This window comes from Schistocerca serialis, chromosome 3 (genome assembly GCF_023864345.2).
Source record: "Schistocerca serialis cubense isolate TAMUIC-IGC-003099 chromosome 3, iqSchSeri2.2, whole genome shotgun sequence".
In the NCBI taxonomy this organism is placed as follows: Eukaryota; Metazoa; Arthropoda; class Insecta; order Orthoptera; family Acrididae; genus Schistocerca; species Schistocerca serialis.
The window spans coordinates 121578110-121597209 of record NC_064640.1 but is presented as its reverse complement, the minus strand read 5'-3'; the positions used below and the strand labels follow the sequence as shown (position 1 = coordinate 121597209).

Below are 19100 nucleotides of genomic sequence, written 5' to 3'. Positions count from 1 at the left end.
TTGGGAATTGGGTGACTTGTGTGTGCAGATGTGCTTCCATCTCCCTCCTGTGACCTACCAAGGCCTCGTTGCCTTCATGCCATGACGCGTCGCAGCTTTTATCCGTGCAATTAGATAGATGGTCTTGATGTTCTGGCTGATCAGTGTATTTTCAGTGAGGTGTGCTGGTTACTGACCGAAAAAATTTTGCTGAAATTAGTTCTTCAATAAAAATAGCTGTGTCGGGGAGAAAAGATACCCATGTTGCAACCACCCTTTATTTATTATATTGATGTAAGTTCAGTCACTTTCTAGCGGCAGTCAGAGTGAAAGAGGTGACCTTTACACAGAATGCGTAGGCAGCTATTGAATACTACGGTGTGTCTAAAGCAACCTACGCACGGCTTTTTATGCAGTACTGGCATGACAAAACTGAAATGATGAAAGTCACTCAATTGTATCACAGTTTACTTAGCCATGAAACAAGTATTTGGTTACTAGTCACTCTCACATAGTCACACATCTCTCGTTCTGTCTAGCAACGAAGAAAGATTCACCACGTAATTTATGTTCTGAAAGATTTGGTTCAAAATGGTTCAAATGGCTCTGAGCACTATGGGACTTAACATCTGAGGTCATTAGACCCCTAGAACTTAGAATTACTTAAACCTAATTAACCTAAGGACATCACACACATCCGTGCCATAGGCAGGATTCGAACCTGCGACCGTAGCGGTCGCACGGTTCCAGACTGAAGCGCCTAGAACCGCTCGGTCACACCGGCCGGCTGAAAGATTTGTCCGTCTAGCTTCAATGATAAGTTACATGATTTATTTCGGTATCCAGTTATGTCGACAGTCACCTTTACTGTATTCAAATTAACGTGCACCATCAAGCGCTGCCATTCATATATTACTTTGTGATCCTACTTTACTATTTTGTAGTGTTGCTACCCTGCTTTTAGTGAGATTTGTAGGAATCTGTAAGCAAGCCACCGCGAAATACTGTAATATCTAATAAGCGCAGAGTGGCAACATGTGGATCAGAATAACATGTACGCAAAAGGATTGCGAGCCGGTTGAGCTGTGCTTAGCGAAACATGCACTACGCAGCAGTAGCCAGAGCACGCAGGACCATGTCACCACGCTAGGGTAGGACCCATGTTGTGAGCTACGTGACCGGGATTGGTAAAAATACAACAAATGCGCCTCACTGCCGAATAAATATGTGTGAATTTTGAGGCAGATTCAATCGGAGTTCAGCAGCACCACCAGGAAGCCGGGTCCACGCTAGATGACGAGATGACCAGGCAACGCCAGCTGCAGCAATGGATTCGACAGTAGATAGGGCCATGTGTCTCCTGCACTGAGTCTCCTTGTAGAATTTGGTGCCACAGCAGCGTTGAACTGTCGTCCACGCCTGCCATCACCAGACTCCTGCCAAGGAGCAGTGTGTCACACTCTGTGCATGGTAGTCTTCACCTGCCTCCACTGCGCACCCAAGTGGGGCCTGAGTGGCCAGCTTGCAGCCGTTCTGCAGAGGAACGTCGTGGCAGCAGAAGTGAAACAGCGCCGCTGACGTCCAGGCCGTGTTCTAGTGTCAGGCTGCCAGCTGCTCGTGAGCCCGATGTCAGCAATACAGGGGACCTACATATGCACCCTCTCACCAGGTCGGAAGTGAGCCAACTGCAGGCTGACGCTGGTCAAGGTCACTGGAGTGGTGCGTGTCTGCCTCACATTTCCAACGAAATGATGTGTATTTAGAGTTCAATAAAACATTCCTCTCAACCACCAGATTGTCACTGGGCCTGCTGACCCATCACCCCGCCCCCCCCCCCCCCCCCCCCCCCCCATCCATTCACCTCCGGACTGCTCAGTGGTGTGAGGAGTGGGATGTTTGAGCCCGAGACAATGGCTTTTGGTGACGGTAAACAACGTCTACAACTGCCATCTGTGAGTGAAGAAGATGACTCGGTTACTGGACGGGTACAGTTTTGTCAACACATGGTGGGGTGAGTGGTGTCCTGTGAGTGTCATGGCAAGTCAGTGGATTTTGTCAAAGGTTGACTTGTGCTTGTAAGAATAGTATGTGACAGGCGAACACAGACCGTATTTTTGAGAAGGTGTAAATATAAGTGTTAGTTTTCACATGGTTGATAATGGCAGTATGGGTGTCATCAGCAAGATGCGTGCCTCATTGTTCAGTAGTTTATATGCTGTTAACCATGAGTACTGATTCAGGATGTGAAGCTAAGTTAACTCATTGTTTTGGTGTGTAGTGGTAGTTATGAACAGCCTCTGACACGACAGTATTTAAGTTATAGTAATAAGTGATTTCATAGATTTATGGTTAACTGTTCTCGTAAGTTTATTTTGTTCTATGTCGAGCAATGAATATGGCTCACTATTTAACCATCTAATGTAGTAAGACGCGTTGGGGTAGGTGTTTCCTTTCGTCTATGTTTGCAAAACTGATAAGAGGTAATCACGTCGTGGTCAGTACCACAGGGTGCAGGTTTTTTGATACCGCATGGAGCTACCACAGAGGACGTGATGATGATTATTTTTGGGTTTGGGGGGCCCTCAATGGCGTGGTTATCAGCCCCTGTACAAATTCCCAGTCTTTATACAGTCCCCTTTCGCCATTTTTCTAAATGATGATGAAATGATGAGGATAACACGAACACCCAGTCCCCGGGCGAAAAAAATTCCTGACCCAGAGGGGAATAGAACCCAGTACCCTGTGGTCCAGAGATAGAAACGCTCACCAATTGAACACTACGAGAGTCTGTTAAGAATTATAAGAGTCGAAGTAGTCAAGATGTGAGCAGACAATGCAAAGTGGTCTAAGAGATAAGAAGCACTTGATGTTGAGTAGAAGGAAATAGCTTACCGCAAATCTCCAAAGTATAGAAAGAAGTTGCAGAGAGAGCATGATAACTGACTGACAGAAAACAGGCCCCAAGATGTGAGGAACATGTTGATTACGAGGAAAATGGAAAGGAGGGAAAGAGAGGAAGCAAAGAGGAGGGGGAGGAGGAAGCTGAAAATGAGATGGACAAGCTTGTGGAAAGTCTACCTGCTCCTGCAGGATGTCCGACAGCCCTTAATCTAGTAAAACCTGTCGATTCAATGAAGGGTAGGCGAGAACATCATGGAGGGGTGGACGATATTTTGAGTGGGAACACTGAAGTGCTGTAGAGTGTGTTGTCATATGAATTTCTGGGCAGCTATGTGAGGCCCTGCGTAATGACGTCGTTGAAGTCAGGGCGAGTAATGTAGATGTACCGACTCTGATATCCAGTGGAATTGTGGAGTCTGAGGTAGCAGGAATGAGTGTGAGCTGTATCGAAGCGATTAAGTGTGGGGAAAGTAACTTGGGTAATTTAAGTGCAGTAGTATCTGCCCCATTGTGTGATAATGGGTGGTGCGTTGAGGCCAGAGAGCTTGGTCAACATGCACAGGGAAGTGCATATGCCAGTGGTTCAAATGGTTCAAATGGCTCTGAGCTCTATGGGACTTAACTTCTGAGGTCCTCAGTCCCCTAGAACTTAGAACTACTTAAACCTAACTAACCTAAGGACATCACACACATCCGTGCCCGAGGCAGGATTCGAACCTGCGACCGTAGCGGTCGCGCGGTTCCAGACTGTAGCGCCTAGAACCGCTCGGCTACACCGGCCGGCTGTGAATACTAATAGCGTATGTGGTTTTCTCGTGAGAACAGTTCTGGTAATGAGTTTTCTGGGAAAGCATACGGCGAACTGTTGTCGCAAAGACTAGTTCCAAAAGTTGTTCCAAAACAAACGGTTAAAAAGCCACGGATAGGCAAACGGAATTCCAGGCGTTAGAATTTCACCGAGCCAGACCATGTACTGTTAAAAGTGATAAGTGAAGGATAATTTATTAAGAAAGGAAGAATGTCATTTCAGTTTGTATGTGTGGAATGGAGAGTTAGAGGTTGTTTGTACATTACCTTTGCATGAGGCCTAGCAGTGAAATACGTTTCGTAGCATTTGAGATAATGAGCAGGGCAGGGGACCCTTGATAAATGTTCAAAGATTAACCTATACAGTGAGAGATCCTGAGGTGGTATAGCCATACTAAGTGATGAGGAATATAGTAATATAAATATCGGAGGAAACTGAATATGCTAAAGCATAATAAAGATGGGAAGCAGTCGTAAAAGTTATTGTAGTAAATGAATAGTGTTAAAAACCGCCAGCCTGGTATAATCTTGGAAGTGTGTCACTTATTTTATAAATCGACTGTGGAAGTAGTCGCGATGGAGAACCGGCGCTGAGCAAGACACTAGGGGCCATGTGTTCCTCATGGAGGGAGGCCGTGTAGTATAACTACTCACTTTTAGTGAAATTTGCAGGAATTTGCTGCCGCGATGTGTTGCAGTAGCAACCGTGGACTGGTAAGTGCAGTGTAGCGACGTGTGATTCAGAATAAAACATACACAGAAGGATTGCGAGGCAGGCCAGCCATGTTTGGTGAAACCTGCACAGTTGGCTATACGAGGACAAGACCCATGTTGCGAGCTACACGATCGGGGGCTAGGCGATAGTGCAACAAATGCGCCTCAGAGTCGTATAAATAAATGTGATATCGAGGCAGATTCATTCAGAGTCCAGAAGCATCACCACGACGCCAGGTCCATGCTAGACAAAGAGACGACTGGCACCACCAGCTGCAGCCATGGCTTCGAGACGAGGTCAGGTCAGCCCTCTCCTGCACTGAATCTCCTTGTAGGACTTGGTGCCACAGCACTGCCGACTTGCCATCAGCGCGTGCCATCGCCAGCCTCCTGCCAGTGGGCAGCAGATCACATCCCATGCACGTTCGTCCACAATGGGCGCGAGAGGGGTTAAGTAGCCAAGCGCCGCCGATCTGCAGCGGAATACTATAGTATCAGAAGTAGGGAAGTGTCGCTGACGTTAACGCTGTGGCCTACTGTCAGCCTGCTGGCCATCGCTCGACCTGACATCACCACTGCAGGGCAACTACGAGTGCATCTGGTCACCAAGGTAAAAACAAAAGCAGCCACCAATAATGTGACGCCATCCATGGTCCGAGAGTGGGACGTGTCTCCTTCACATCTCTCACAACGTAATGTACACAGAATGAGATTTTCACTCTGCAGCGGAGTGTGCGCTGATATGAAACTTCCTGGCAGATTAAAACCGTGTGCCGGACCGAGACTCGAACTCGGGACCTTTGCCTTTCGCGGGGTCCGCAGCTCGTGGTCGTGCGGTAGCGTTCTCGCTTCCCGCGCCCGGGTTCCCGAGTTCGATTCCCGGTGGGGTAAGGGATTTTCTCTGCCTCGGGATGACTGGGTGTTGTGTGATGTCCTTAGGTTAGTTAGGTTTAAGTAGTTCTAAGTTCTAGGGGACTGATGACCATATATGTTAAGTCCCACAGTGCTCAGAGCCATTTGAACCATTTGAACCTTTCGCGGGCAAGTGCTCTACCAACTGAGCTACCCAAGCACGACTCGCCCCCCGTCCTCACAGCTTTACTTCTGCCAGTACCTTGCCTCCTACCTTCCAAAGTTTGCTTGTGTAGCTCAGTTGGTAGAGCACTTGCCTGCGAAAGGCAAAGGTCCCGAGTTCGAGTCTCGGTCCGGTACACAGTTTTAATCTCCCAGGAAGTTTCAACATAATGTGTAATCAAACAGAACATTTCTCTCGACTGCCAGTGCGTCAATGGGCCCACCAGCCCCTTACTCCTCCACCGACTCACCTCCGGCCTCTTCAACTTATAGCTTTTGATGCTTGATCTACAAATTCACAAAACTTCGTCCATGCGTACATAATCACATCTTTTCACGAAGCTTCACATTGATTTCAATCGAATTAATATTATTTTTTTTCTCGCGCAGCGACTCATAACTCACTAAACTCCCTCTCTAGTATCTCACAAGTGGCTCTGAGCACTACGGGACTTAACATCTATGGTCATCAGTCCCCTAGAACTTAGAACTACTTAAACCTAAGTAACCTAAGGACAGCACGCAACAACCAGTCATCACGAGGCAGAGAAAATCCCTGACCCCGCGGGAATCGAACCCGGGAACTCTCACAAGTGCGCGCAATCTAATAGAAGACTCGCCGATCGCTGGCAAGAAACTGCCCATCTGGAATGTTCAAGATAGTCTGTGATATAGCAGTCACCGAATATTGTTGGTTGTTTACGATTATTAGTAAGGGTATCTATAAGGGTACAATTACATTTTAAGTCATCATTTGGTAAAACATAGTCTATTACAGATATTAACATGAATTATAGATTGTTATAATTCAAAAACCCATGTATAAAATATGATCCTCTTCTGTGTAACCAATTAAGGTGCAGTTATTACAACACTATATCTGTATTTGGAAGAATTTGGATTCAGATAGTCGTCCATTCTTACATGGTCTCCTGTTGTTTCACCAACTCATTCGTCATGGCTGCTAGAGTGATTTTTGTAAAATGATTGTGGGACATTGCTTCCCAGCCCTTGTCCAGTCGCTTCATCTTTTCGAGGAGAGGCGCTAAATTATAAGTTTGCATCTTTCTTCAACTCCGTCATTAATGAGTCGCTTTTCGGCTCTGTTCTGCTACTGAAGCGTTTTGTTTAGTAATCTCGCTATGCACAAAATAAAATATCGAACCATATAGCGTTAGGTATTTGATTCATTCTCTTGAGTAAGCAATTTTTTACTCTGTTGTCACTGCTTGAATTTTCGAAGGTAGGATAACGCGTAATACCTTGGTATGAACTTGTTACCGAATTTATATGATACTGATAACAGCTGTACGGAGCAACTCTATACACTTACGTCGCAAGCTACCATACGATGTGTGTTGGAGTATCAACTGTCGGTAAGCCTTCGTATGTGTCCTAAATTTGCCGTTATGGAAATACTGCGATGGTGTGTATAGAAAGAAGTGCTCCTTGCAATGTTTTCTTTCATAATTTTAACAGTAAGCCTTCACAAACATATGTTTCGTACAATATCCCGCCGGCCGTTGTGGCCGAGCGGTTCTAGGCTCTTCAGTCTGGCACCGCGCGACTGCTACAGTCGCAAGTTCGAACCCTGTCTCGGGCATGGATGTGTGTGATGTCCTTAGGTTAGGTAGGTTTAAGTAGGTCTAAGTTCTAGGGGACTGATGACCTCAGATGTTAAGTCCCATGTGAACCATACAGTATCCCACTGCTCTTCGTTCTCTATGTTTATGTTGCTCTCGCACTAACTAAACAAGTCTGACAAAAACAGCAATCCTTTCTGCATTTTCTCTTTCCATTCCCTTAATTCCACTGGATAAAGCTCAAAGCATTATAAGCAATAACAAAGAATCGCTTGGACAAAAGTCTCGTAATTGCCTTAAGTTATGGATGCATTGAATATTGTGTCCATAAAGGACGGTACTATGCGTGCTGTGACTGTTAATAAATACATGTAAAACAGTTTTTTGCGTGAATCACTTATTTATTTCTATGCTTTTCAATGGTTCACACTATTATCTTCAGGTGGAGAACTGCTTACTCATATAGCTTGTTTTAGTGAAGAGCACAGAAGCCTTTTCACCGCAGCAGACCAAGCACAATGTGTGTTATGTGGAGTCTTTTGCTCATGATTTTTTTTTAGAAAAGGCACTTTCGAGGTTAATAATCAGAATTAGTGAAAAACATAATCATTTATGCTTCCTCCTGCCAACCCAGCATGTACAAATTAGCAGCATACCGTTCAATGATGCACAGAGCACTAAAACTCCAACAGAGTGAAGAGAACTTCGAGAATTAAATAAAAATCCTAAAACAAAGAGCTGCAAGTAAAAACACACACTAACAGATGATTTACTTAAAAACCAAAAATGAAACACAAGAAAACCACATAAACGCCTTCCGATACAGAACACCACTCAAATCTGCAATAGGCCCCCACAAAAAATATACGGGACATCCATTCGACAGTGCAGGAACCAACCTGAAGATACTACACAAACTGAACAAAGGACACACTGTCTGTGTATGAAGAATTAGAAATCTATATTCACAGAAAGAAACTAGGGAAAGATCTACTGCACGAAAATAGGGAAACAGGCTCAACCAACTTTCTCAAAACCTTTTACAAAGTTCTTAAAGCATTCTCACAATTTACAATTTCAATGAACAGCAATTAATGTGACCACTCCCATACATTTCCCAGTAAGTTCAACCTGCAATATATTCGTACAACCCGTTGTAATCTTTTTGTAACAAGTATTTAATATAATAGTTAAGTTGCGCACATTTCCGTTTGCTGTTGCAACGCTTCCATATTTTTAAAATACAAGAAAAACATTGATCTATATGTAACTACTTAATATAATAATTGAACTGTGTACATGTCCATATCCTGGTGCAACCCATTTATACTTTTAAACTGAAAGAAAATCACCTAATCTTTTATCTTTGTATCCAGTGTAAGCAAGCATATCTTTAACATGTACAATATTTTAGAACTAACAGCCTAAACAGAATGTACAGTCGAGAGGACATAGAAGAGGCGGTAGTATAAAGACTTTTTACGACTCTACTACCCTTGTAAGTACAATTTACTGTCACTGACGTTTTTTCTCCTTACAGTGCCTAAAAATTTATCATTAGAAAAAGACGCAATATGACCTACAATGCCCTTGGTCTGCTACTGTGAAAAGGCATATGTGCTCTTCACTAAGACCAGCTATGTAAATAAACAATACTCCACCCGAAGGACGTTGTGCAAGGCATCGAAACGCATATTGGTAAAATAAATAAGTGACAGGCGCAGAAAACTTTCATTTGTATGGATGAATTACTGTGTCTTAGGGTTCGTACAATGAGTCTCAGTCTGCCATCTACCATCCCCATAAATATACAGTGTGTCCCAAGAGGAATGGTTAGTATTCAGTGGTACGACAGGAACGATCATTGGAATCAAAACGTCTTGTAAACATGGGCCCTAAAATGCATATCTTAAGAGCTATGAACACTTCTTGATCTTCGACAGTGTGAAACGAATCTCTACTACTGCAAGCTCTTTGCTTCCTATATTTTGGGAGGAAGTAGTATGGACCAAAACAACAAAAAAGTCTAGGAAATATGAGCTCTAAAATCCATACCTTAAGAACTATGACACTTGTTCAATAGAAGAGATGTGTTTCACATTAGCGAAGACGAACAAGTGTTCATAGCTCTTGAGGTATTCCCTAAGAGCTTACGTTTACTGGACTTTTTGTTCTTGTGTTGATTCATACTACCACCTCTCAAAATATGGAAACCAAAGTGCTTGCAGTAAAAGTTATTTGTTTCACAGTATCGAAGATGGAGAGCTCATTGCTCTTAAGGTAGGCACTTTAGAACCATTTTTACTAGGCTTTTTGCTTCAAATGATGGTTCCAGTCGTATTGAGAATATTGACTGTTCTTCCTGGGACACCCTGTATTAATGTCGGTATTTCATCTCAAAGGTACTTCTAGAAATTTGAGGATTGTGTCTGATTAGCGATGATGCTATCGAACAGCAGCAGATGCTCTCGTATATTTACACGTATTATTGCTTCTGTTGAGGCCATGTACTCAGAGTTTCTACGTAGCGAGGTGGAGCAGTGGGTAGCACACTGGACTCATATTTGAGAGGACAACGCTTCACATACCCTTCCAGCCACCCAGATGTAGGATTTCTGTGATTTCCCCAAATCACTTAAGGTACACACCGAGATGGTTCCTTTAGAAGCGCACAGCTAATGTCCTTCGTCTTCCTTCCATAGTTTGAGCTCGTGCTCCACCTCTAATGACCTTATTGTCGACGAAACGTTTCGCAAAAATTTTGTGATGATCCAAGCTCCTCATATAAATCTGTGTAGACGACGTGTGAACATTTAGGTTTTGTGCCCTGCCTGTGATTCAAAATAGGCAATATGTGTATTTGTTTTGAATCCAATGGCCAAGTTGTTCCAACCACGCGGCCATAGACCGCGTTTAACGAACTGCGGTCTAAGATTCTCATACTTCTAGCGCCTACCAATCACTAAGCCTCAAAGGGTACCGCCATCTACTGATGTCTCGTGCGCTACCGAGCCTCACCTAGTTCTGACGCCCCAGTCTCCTGTCTGCCAAACCCTCGTCGGTTATTTTACTATCACAACAGGACTCGAGCGCACAGCTGCGTCTTTTTTAGCCTCGGTACAAACGGAATCCTCTGTCTGTTTGCCTGTCTGTTTGTCTGTCCGACTAGAAAGACCCCCTTTTCTCACGAACGGTTAGAAATATCAAGTTGAAATGAATGTCACATACTAAGGTCTGCAGCCTATTGACGGCATAAAAAAAAAAAAAAACTTGTAAGCCAATGCAATAAAAAGATAAGTTATTTTCCATACTCGTAAACTCACTCATCAAAATCTATGGGGTACTTCCCTTTGACGTAAAATCACGAAATTTTGCAAGAAGCAAGGTTTAACAGTATAAAAGTAAACGAGAAAATCCATCCATTTTAATTTGTAATTGTATTACATAAAAATATTTTATTGTGATTGGAAACTTACATTTTATTCGTAAACCGTCAAAAATCTGAAGAACTACTGTAGGGATTTCGATCTGATTTCCAGGAATAGGTAGAGTGATTAACGAGGAAGTTTTGTGTGTATAATGAGCTGATATTTCGTGGTCACTGGCTGAGCCACGATGAAGTGAAGTCCCCTGCCGCTGTGAAAACGCTGCCTTTGCCATCTAGCGAGAAGAGGCGTAAGGCCTGACTTCCGCGCCACGCCGGCTCATTCTCCTTACAAACATTCCATGACAGTCTATGCGTATGACGCGTACAGTGTATGTAACTTTTCAAACTAAAGAAACTGATGCAGGATTGCACTTCCAATTTTTGGGATGAGGTTTCAGTATCCCATAAAATATCCACTGAGGTGTGCAACAGAACAGTTCTGCGTTTGCGCAGCAACTGTAGCCCTATGATCGGCTGTAACGTTTTCCTGTCTGGACACTTTTGTCAAATTTTATCAGTTATCGCAAAAGCGAGGGGGGGGGGGGGGGGGGGAGACGAAGTCAAAGCATCTGAAATTGTTAGCTACCAAATCATGTTAATATAACTCCGAAATTAATAATTAAATGAAAAATTGCGATAGCGAATGCGAAATCACACAAAAAATTTAGCTTAAAACTCAAAATTAATTCCTTCTCTAAAGTCTTGTAATTGCCAGTATCTATATCGATAACAGGGAAAAATCAACGAGATTCTCGATTCTGGTGATGGATGAACTATCAGTGTACAGTGATAAGTCAAAACATTATGACTACTGTTCACCGTATGGTACTGCGGGCGCGTCTCGTACAACAAATGTAAGGGAAGCAGACACGGATGGGGGATCACCATAGCGAAGAATTGGGCTGCAAATGGCAAAATCCATTAAGATAAGCGACTTTTACAAATGGCAAATTATTATTACGCAGAGCCTGTGAACGAGCACCTCGAAAACGGCGAAGCTGGTCGAATGTTCACGTGCTACTGTCGTGAGCATCTATGGAAAGATGCAGGACAGTGAAATTACCATCAGGCGCTAAATGGCTGGACGTTCACGACTGTTCACAGAACGTGGGGTGCGGAGGCTTCTCTGTTCTTTAAAGTAGTATAGATAGTGATGTAATGCATCTGTGCCGAAAGAGCACAATGCTGGTGTACACCGTTCATCGCCCTACGTTTTCACATGTTGTCCAAACGACATCGACAATTAAGATCGCAGTGAGCGTGGGACCATCGGGTTTCCACCGTCGATAAATGGAAATGTATCAGCTCTTCGGTAGAATCACTTTTTTGAAGCACTAGGTCGATGGTAGTCTCCACAAACGCCGTCATCGAGGTGAACGGGGGCTCGAGGGAGCAGTATTATGCTATGGAAGACGTTCTCCTGCGTTTGCATGGGACCTGTGGCAGTAACCGAAGGCACGCTGACAGCTGAGAACCACCTGCATCCCTTCATGCTTGATGTCGTCCCCGCCGGCTGCGGTGGCCCATCGGTTCTAGGCGCTTCAGTCCGGAACCGCGCGACTGCTGCGGTCGCCGGTTCGAATCCTGCCTCGGGCATTGATGTGTGTGATGTCCCTAGGTTGGTTAGGTTTAAGTAGTTCTAAGTTCTAGGGGACTGATGACCTCAGATGTTAAGTCCCATAGTGCTCAGAGCCATTTGAACATTTGATATCGTCCCCGACGGCGATGTCAACCATGGAACCCATTCGGATCGCTATCGGGCGCCATCACCGCGTACTCAGATCAGCGGCCAGTTATTTACGCGAATTACATGACCTGTGCGTGGACTTCTAACGCAGCATACCCAACAAACCTATCAACAGATTGTCGGATTCCTGATACGTAGAATCGGTAATGTATTTCGTTCCAAAGACTGACAAACAAGCTAATAAGTGGTCATAATGTTTTGGCCGATCAGGGTACGTAACTTTTTTAAGTTTCTCGCCACCGTGACCAACTGTGATACTCCGTGAATACGTATATTGTCTTTAGTATTACGGAAGTCCATAAGCACACGAGAACGTTTAATTTGTTATGTTTCTCTTCCTTAGGCTTTCGTCCCTCTGTACATACACGGACTGGACGCCTACAACAGCGAGGACTACGCCATGGTGACCCGCTACATGGAAGAATCTCTCGAGGAATACCTGAGAGCGGACGCGGACTGCAGAGCGTACTGCGAGGGCCCCTTCAACCACGGCTGGTTCCCCGACTTCACCTCCGCCATCTCCAGTGAGTTGCCACGTCGCACCCCTCGCTAATACCCTTATTCGGCTTCCCGCTGAAGTTCACGCGGCGTCACGCGTCATATCGCATATCAAGACACTAATGGATTTGCATGCATGTTCAGTGTCCCTCTCGAGGCAAACTGATTTCATTACCATAGTCGTAAAGTTGCATAAATGACACCCACACCAATTGAAACTTACAGATTATCGACAAATTGATTTAATTGAAAGTAAGATACAGAAAACAAGCCAGATGTGACTCATATTTGACAGTTTCGTCTATTTCAGATCATTACACTTACTGCCTAAAATGCAAGAGCAAGTGTACCGACAAAGTTAACACTGTCAATGGGGAAACGCATGACGATCTGCTGCAGAACCATTATCACTACCTGCAGTACGCATATTTCAAAGGTAAGATAAGACTTAAAGACAATGTGACTTAAGCTTAGTATATCTTCTAGTATTTCTCTCTTGACTTCTGGTACTTACAAAGAGACCACACGGTAATTGGATTTTTGGAATTTTGTATATTTATGGTACACGAAGTTCAGAATGCAAATATCAATTACTCAAAGCAATTCGAAGCAATACTCAAAAAATCTTGAATAAATCAACTTTGAAGTATTCCCAGCGTCTGTAATACCCTAAAATGCAGTTGATTTTTCGACAGGCAGTGTGGCTCTGTTGTAGAATCGTCACCTACCAAAAGGGTAGCGTGGATTCACATCCTCGCGATGCAAAATTTTCAAATAAAGATGCGTGTTCTGCCAGCAGTTCACTGGAACGTAAAATGCATAAGGATGGAAAAAATCTGTAGCGGCCGAGGGTAGTAATCGTTGGTTCGAGTATTGTTTCTGGACTTTTTTTCGTTTTTATTCAGTTCAGTTTCAAATACCGACGTGGTTTAAATATAAAATTCATTAAATGTGTGCTAATTAACACATATATAAATGTATGAATCTGAAAAATGCACGTCTTCTTATTTCTAAAGACATATCGCATACTAAATCCAGTTTTTATAGCAAATATAAATTCTTAATTACCGGTATTTTATAAAAGATTGTTAATAAAAACATTTAAGTTTAAAAAAAACATTAGAAATTAATTTTGTTTCGTCTTTATGTATTCTACCCTTCATGGAGCACCTTTGTTTAAATATTGACCACGGTGAGGAATCGAAACTGAGCCACCCACAGTTCAGGCAAGCACAGTACTACGTTGCCACGCTGCCTGTCGAAAAATCAGCCAATTAAGGCGGTAGTGATTAAAACACCGGATGTATATTCGAAAGGAGATGTACTCAGGCAGTCTTCCGACCATTCTTACTAAGGTTCACCGCTGTTTCACAAACTCATTTCTCACGAATGCCCGAGTGATTTCTGTAAAAAGGCCGAGACCGATTTAGGATATTATAGACGCTCGGAAAACTTCAAAGTCGTTTTTCTGGTCAGTTTTTTAGAAATACATCGAACTGCAGAGCACAATTGATGTTTGAGCTCAGAACTTTACATACTATAAATATAAAGAATTACAAAAATCCGATTGCCTTATTGTCCCCTTGTTAATCAAAACAGGCTGTATGATAACTCCTATGTAATGAATTCCTTGACATACCTCAATCAATAAAATGAAATTCTTCTTCTGATTGATTTGATGTGGCCGGTCACGATTTACTCTCTTGTGCCAACCTCTTCATTTCAGAGATGCACCTTCTTCTCAGTTATTTGTTGAATATATTGAAAAATCTGTCTTCCTTCAGAGTATTTGCCCTCTGTGGTTCCTTCCACTTATTCCCTGATGTGTTAACACATGTCCTATATAGTACTGTTCCTTCCAGCCGCGCGGGATTAGCCGAGCGGTAGCTGACACGGTAGCTCAGCGTGTTCGGTCAGAGGGTTAGCTGCCCTCTGTAATAAAAAAACTGAGTAAATGGATCAACAACGAACTTAAACAGATGTCTTACGACGTCCGTCCCGAGCAGACGCAACGGAAAAAAAAGGTCTGCAGCTCGTGATCTTGCGGTAGCGTTCTTGCTTCTCGCGTACGGTGTCCCGGGTTCGATTCCCGGCGGGGTCAGGGATTTTCTCTGCCTCGTGATGACTGGGTGTTGTGTGTCTATCATCATCATTTCATCATTATTGAAGCCGGCACGGTAGCTCAGCGTGTTCGGTCAGAGGATTAGCTGCCCTCTGTAGTAAAAAAACTGAGTTCATCGATCAAAGACGAACTTAAAAACGGCTGTCTTACGACGTCCACCCGAGAAAATGCAACGAACGAAAGCGAACAAAATGAGATTAAAAAAAAAGAGAGTGGTCTAAGGCGCTGCAGTCATGGACTGTGCGGCTGGTCCCGGCGGAGGTTCGAGTCCTCCCTCGGCCATGGGTGTGTGTGTTCGTCCTTAGGATAATTTAAGTTAAGTAGTGTGTAAGCTTAGCGACTGATGACCTTAGTAGTTAAGTCCCATAAGATTTCACACACATTTGAACATTTTTTATCCTTCCAATAGTTACCGTTTTTCCCACACTATTTTCTCACAGATTCTGCGGAAAACCTTTTTATCTTATCAGCGCACAGTATTCTTCTATTTAAGCACATCTCAAGCACCTCGATACTGTATTTTCCTATTTTCCCATAGTCTTTAATTCATGTAAATACAATGCTGTGCTGTAGACGTAAGTCCTCAGGAGTTCCGCGTTATCTATTCTTAGTTGTAGTAGACTCCATGAAGCTGGGCTACGGTCCCGCACACCGTTAGGCCGTCTTCCGCTCACGCCCCAACATCGTGCAGCCCGCCTCCAGTGGTGTCGCGACAGGCGTGAATGGAGGGACGAATGGAGACGTGTCGTCTTCAGGGATGAGAGTCGCTTCTGCCTTGGTGCCAATGATGGCCGTATGCGTGTTTGGCGCCGTGCAGGTGAGCGCCACAATCAGGACTGCATACGACCGAGGCACACAGGGCCAACACCCGGCATCATGGTGTGGGGAGCGATCTCCTACACTGGCCGTACACCACTGGTGATCGTCGAGGGGACACTGAATAGTGCACGGTACATCCAAACCGTCATCGAACCCATCGTTCTACCATTCCTAGACCGGCAAGGGAACTTGCTGTTCCAACAGGACAATGCACGTCCGCATGTATCCCGTGCCACCCAACGTGCTCTAGAAGTTGTAAGTCAACTACCCTGGCCAGCAAGATCTCCGGATCTGTCCCCCATTGAGCATGTTTGGGACTGGATGAAGCGTCGTCTCACGCGGTCTGCACGTCCAGCACGAACGCTGGAACTGAGGCGCCAGGTGGAAATGGCATGGCAAGCCGTTCCACGGGACTACATCCAGCATCTCTACGATCGTCTCTATGGGAGAATAGCAGCCTGCATTGCTGCGAAAGGTGGATATACACTGTACTAGTGCCGACATTGTGCATGCTCTGTTGCCTGTGTCTATGTGCCTGTGGTTCTGTCAGTGTGATCATGTGATGTATCTGACCCCAGGAATGTGTCAATAAAGTTCCCCTTCCTGGGACAATGAATTCACGGTGTTCTTATTTCAATTTCCAGGAGTTTATTTTGTCGAAAAATGATCTCTGTCTGTTTGTATCTGCTTCGCACGTTATCTTCACTTCGCTCGTAATGCGTCCTTTTGCTTCCAAGGTTTCATAATTCTTTCACTTTGTTTCTTACGTGGTCCCTAATTTTGATGTTAAATTTGACGGCAATCTAATTTCTGCGACTCCTACGTCTCTACCATTCTGCTCCCGAAGTGAGCATCAACTAAATGAACACCTTATTCTTTCAGTGCGATCCCTGGTTTCTTTTGTTTTTATCGCAATGGTCATTCCTCTCTATGTAAGGCAGAGGTAACAAAATATTTCGCCATTCAGAGTTGAAAGTTGTAGAATGAAATTCAGTGGAAAGATTAATTACCTTGGCTTTAATGATTGCGATCCTAACTAGCTTACCATGTTCGTTACACTCTCTCCCCTACTAAATTATAACACAAAAGAAGACACGCTAATCAGAACTTTTTCAGTGTCTTATAACAATCCTCTCTGGTAAGGATCCCATACCGCATAGCAGTACTCTAGAAGTGGATGGACTGGTGCAGTGGAAGTAGCTTTTTCACTGGATTTGTTGCTATTCCTACGAGTTCTATTAATAAAAGGTAGTGTTTGAGTGTCCTTCCCTACAACATTTTTTATATGATTCTCCTATATAAATTGTTCAAAAATGGCTCTGAGCACTATGGGACTTAACATCTTAGGTCATCAGTCCCCTAGAACTTAGAACTACTTAAACCTAACTAACCTAAGGACAGCACACAACACCCAGCCATCACGAGGCAGAGAAAATCCCTGACCCCGCCGGGAATCGAACCCGGGAACCCGGGCGTGGGAAGCGAGAACGCTACCGCACGACCACGAGATGCGGGCTATAAATTGTTACTAACTGCAATCTGCAGATATTCAGGTGAAACAAGAACTTCTAAATTTGTGTCTTTTAAATTCTAAATTCGTGTCTTTTATCGCACAGAAGGAAGTCAAAGGAGTTCTCTTAATATTCACGTGGAGGATCTCACATTTTTATTATTCAGGCTCAATTGCAACTTTTTGAACCATTCCGATATCTTGTCTAAATCGTTTTGTAATTCGTATCTACTTTTGATAACTTTTCAGGATGGTAAAAGGAGGGATAATCTGCAAATAATCTAAGAGGGATGCTCATATTGTCTCCTAAATCATTTATATAGATAAACGAGAGCCAAAGGCGTATCACACTTCTCTGGGGAACGCCAAAGATAACTTCGTTTTCATTACATACTGTGACCTTTACAACAGGAAATTGCCCCTAAATGTCAGTTACTAACACTCTGCTTGCTCACAAAATTACGAGTCTGTACCTTACACCGGGTAGGTCTTTCTTTCGCCTTACACACGGCTGACATTCACCGCGACAGTGTTGTAATAAACAGCAGTCGCCGGCATCTCCGCTGTGAACAGTGAAGCCTTAGAGCTGGTACGGGGAGCAAGTCTTCCGGATCCGTTGTAGTTAGCTCCTAGTTCCAAGGATGATTGGTACTGTGTATCATAATGATGTGAAACGACACAATTTACAGTTTATTAACTTACTTTTTATTTAAATAAAGTCTCATGCTGATAATTTACAGATGTAGTCATATAATAGAAAAGAATATTTGGTTTGCTACTAAAAGTAGTCTTTAATATTTGTGGACTAAAAAAACTTCAGGTTTCTAAATAAAAACTCATTTATGGAACACAAGGAGTTATCCTGAAGGAACTTTTTAGTTCGCTACGACATTTAGATTCTCAGGTACTTTCTTTCATGCGGTACGTGAGCAAATATTTTGGTAGCAGCTTTTTTCGCCCCATTCTGAAATAAAGTCAGTTTAAATGAAGAGTGGTTATGGACGTTTTTTTTCTTCTAGTATTGTAATTATTGTTGGCATTACTCTTGCCCTGCTGTAATACCGGATGTTCCAAAATTAATATTGAAGTTTTAAGGCTTTGTACCATTTATTACATTCAGCTTACGGTTATAAGTAATACATGAAATGAAAGAGCAACTAAAACAGTTTTTCTTACAAGTGTTCAATGTGAGCACCATTCGTCACTCGACACACGTCGAGTCGCTAGGTGAGTTCTTCCCAAACCTTGATCAGTGTGTCTGGAGTAATTGTTACAACAACAGCTTCAGTCCTGTTTCTTAAGCTGGTAGAGCAGGCATATACACATGATCTATGAAGCCCCAGAGGTAAAAATCGCATAGCTTCAAATCGGGAGAACGTGGAGGCCATGCGAAACAATCTCTGTCATCCGACACCTTCCGACTGATCCAGCGGTCGGGTACAACGTTCTGTGATTCACCTTCATCCAATCAAGGAAAAAGCCACACTTCTAGCTCATCAAGACAAGAAACGCCAGCTGCAGTTGCTTTACCGAAAATGAAAGGCTCATAAACTTTCAGCCGGGATATGGCACAAAAAAACATACAATTTAGGCGAGTCTCGTTGCAACTGTACCATGTTGTGGAGGTTTGCGACCCCCAGATGCGTACATTATGTGTGTTCACATTTCCACTTAGATGAAATGTCGATTCATCATTGACGACGACACGATCCAGAAAATCTTCATCGTCGTGCACCAACATTTCGTTTGCAAAGATGGCATGTAAACTGTAGTCTGTAGGCTCTACTGCTTGTAACAACTGCAAACGATAAGGACGTAGTTGTAAGCATCTCCTTAAAAGTCTCCAAAGAGACGTTCAGCACATTCTTCAGTCACTCTTGGTCGTCCCGTACTTTTCGCTTTGCAAAGACAGCCTGTGT

The 19100-nt window shown here is 43.6% G+C and overlaps 1 protein-coding gene across 1 annotated transcript in view; it reads left to right on the top strand.

The window, feature by feature from the left end:
• LOC126469814 (prolyl 3-hydroxylase 1-like) overlaps nucleotides 1–19100 on the top strand; it is a 457757-nt gene that overhangs the window by 265859 nt on the left and 172798 nt on the right. Inside the window, exons 3-4 of the mRNA XM_050097093.1 lie at nucleotides 12576–12756; nucleotides 13041–13166. Coding sequence (XP_049953050.1) covers nucleotides 12576–12756; nucleotides 13041–13166 — 307 coding nt within the window. The remainder of the gene's footprint in view (nucleotides 1–12575; nucleotides 12757–13040; nucleotides 13167–19100) is intronic.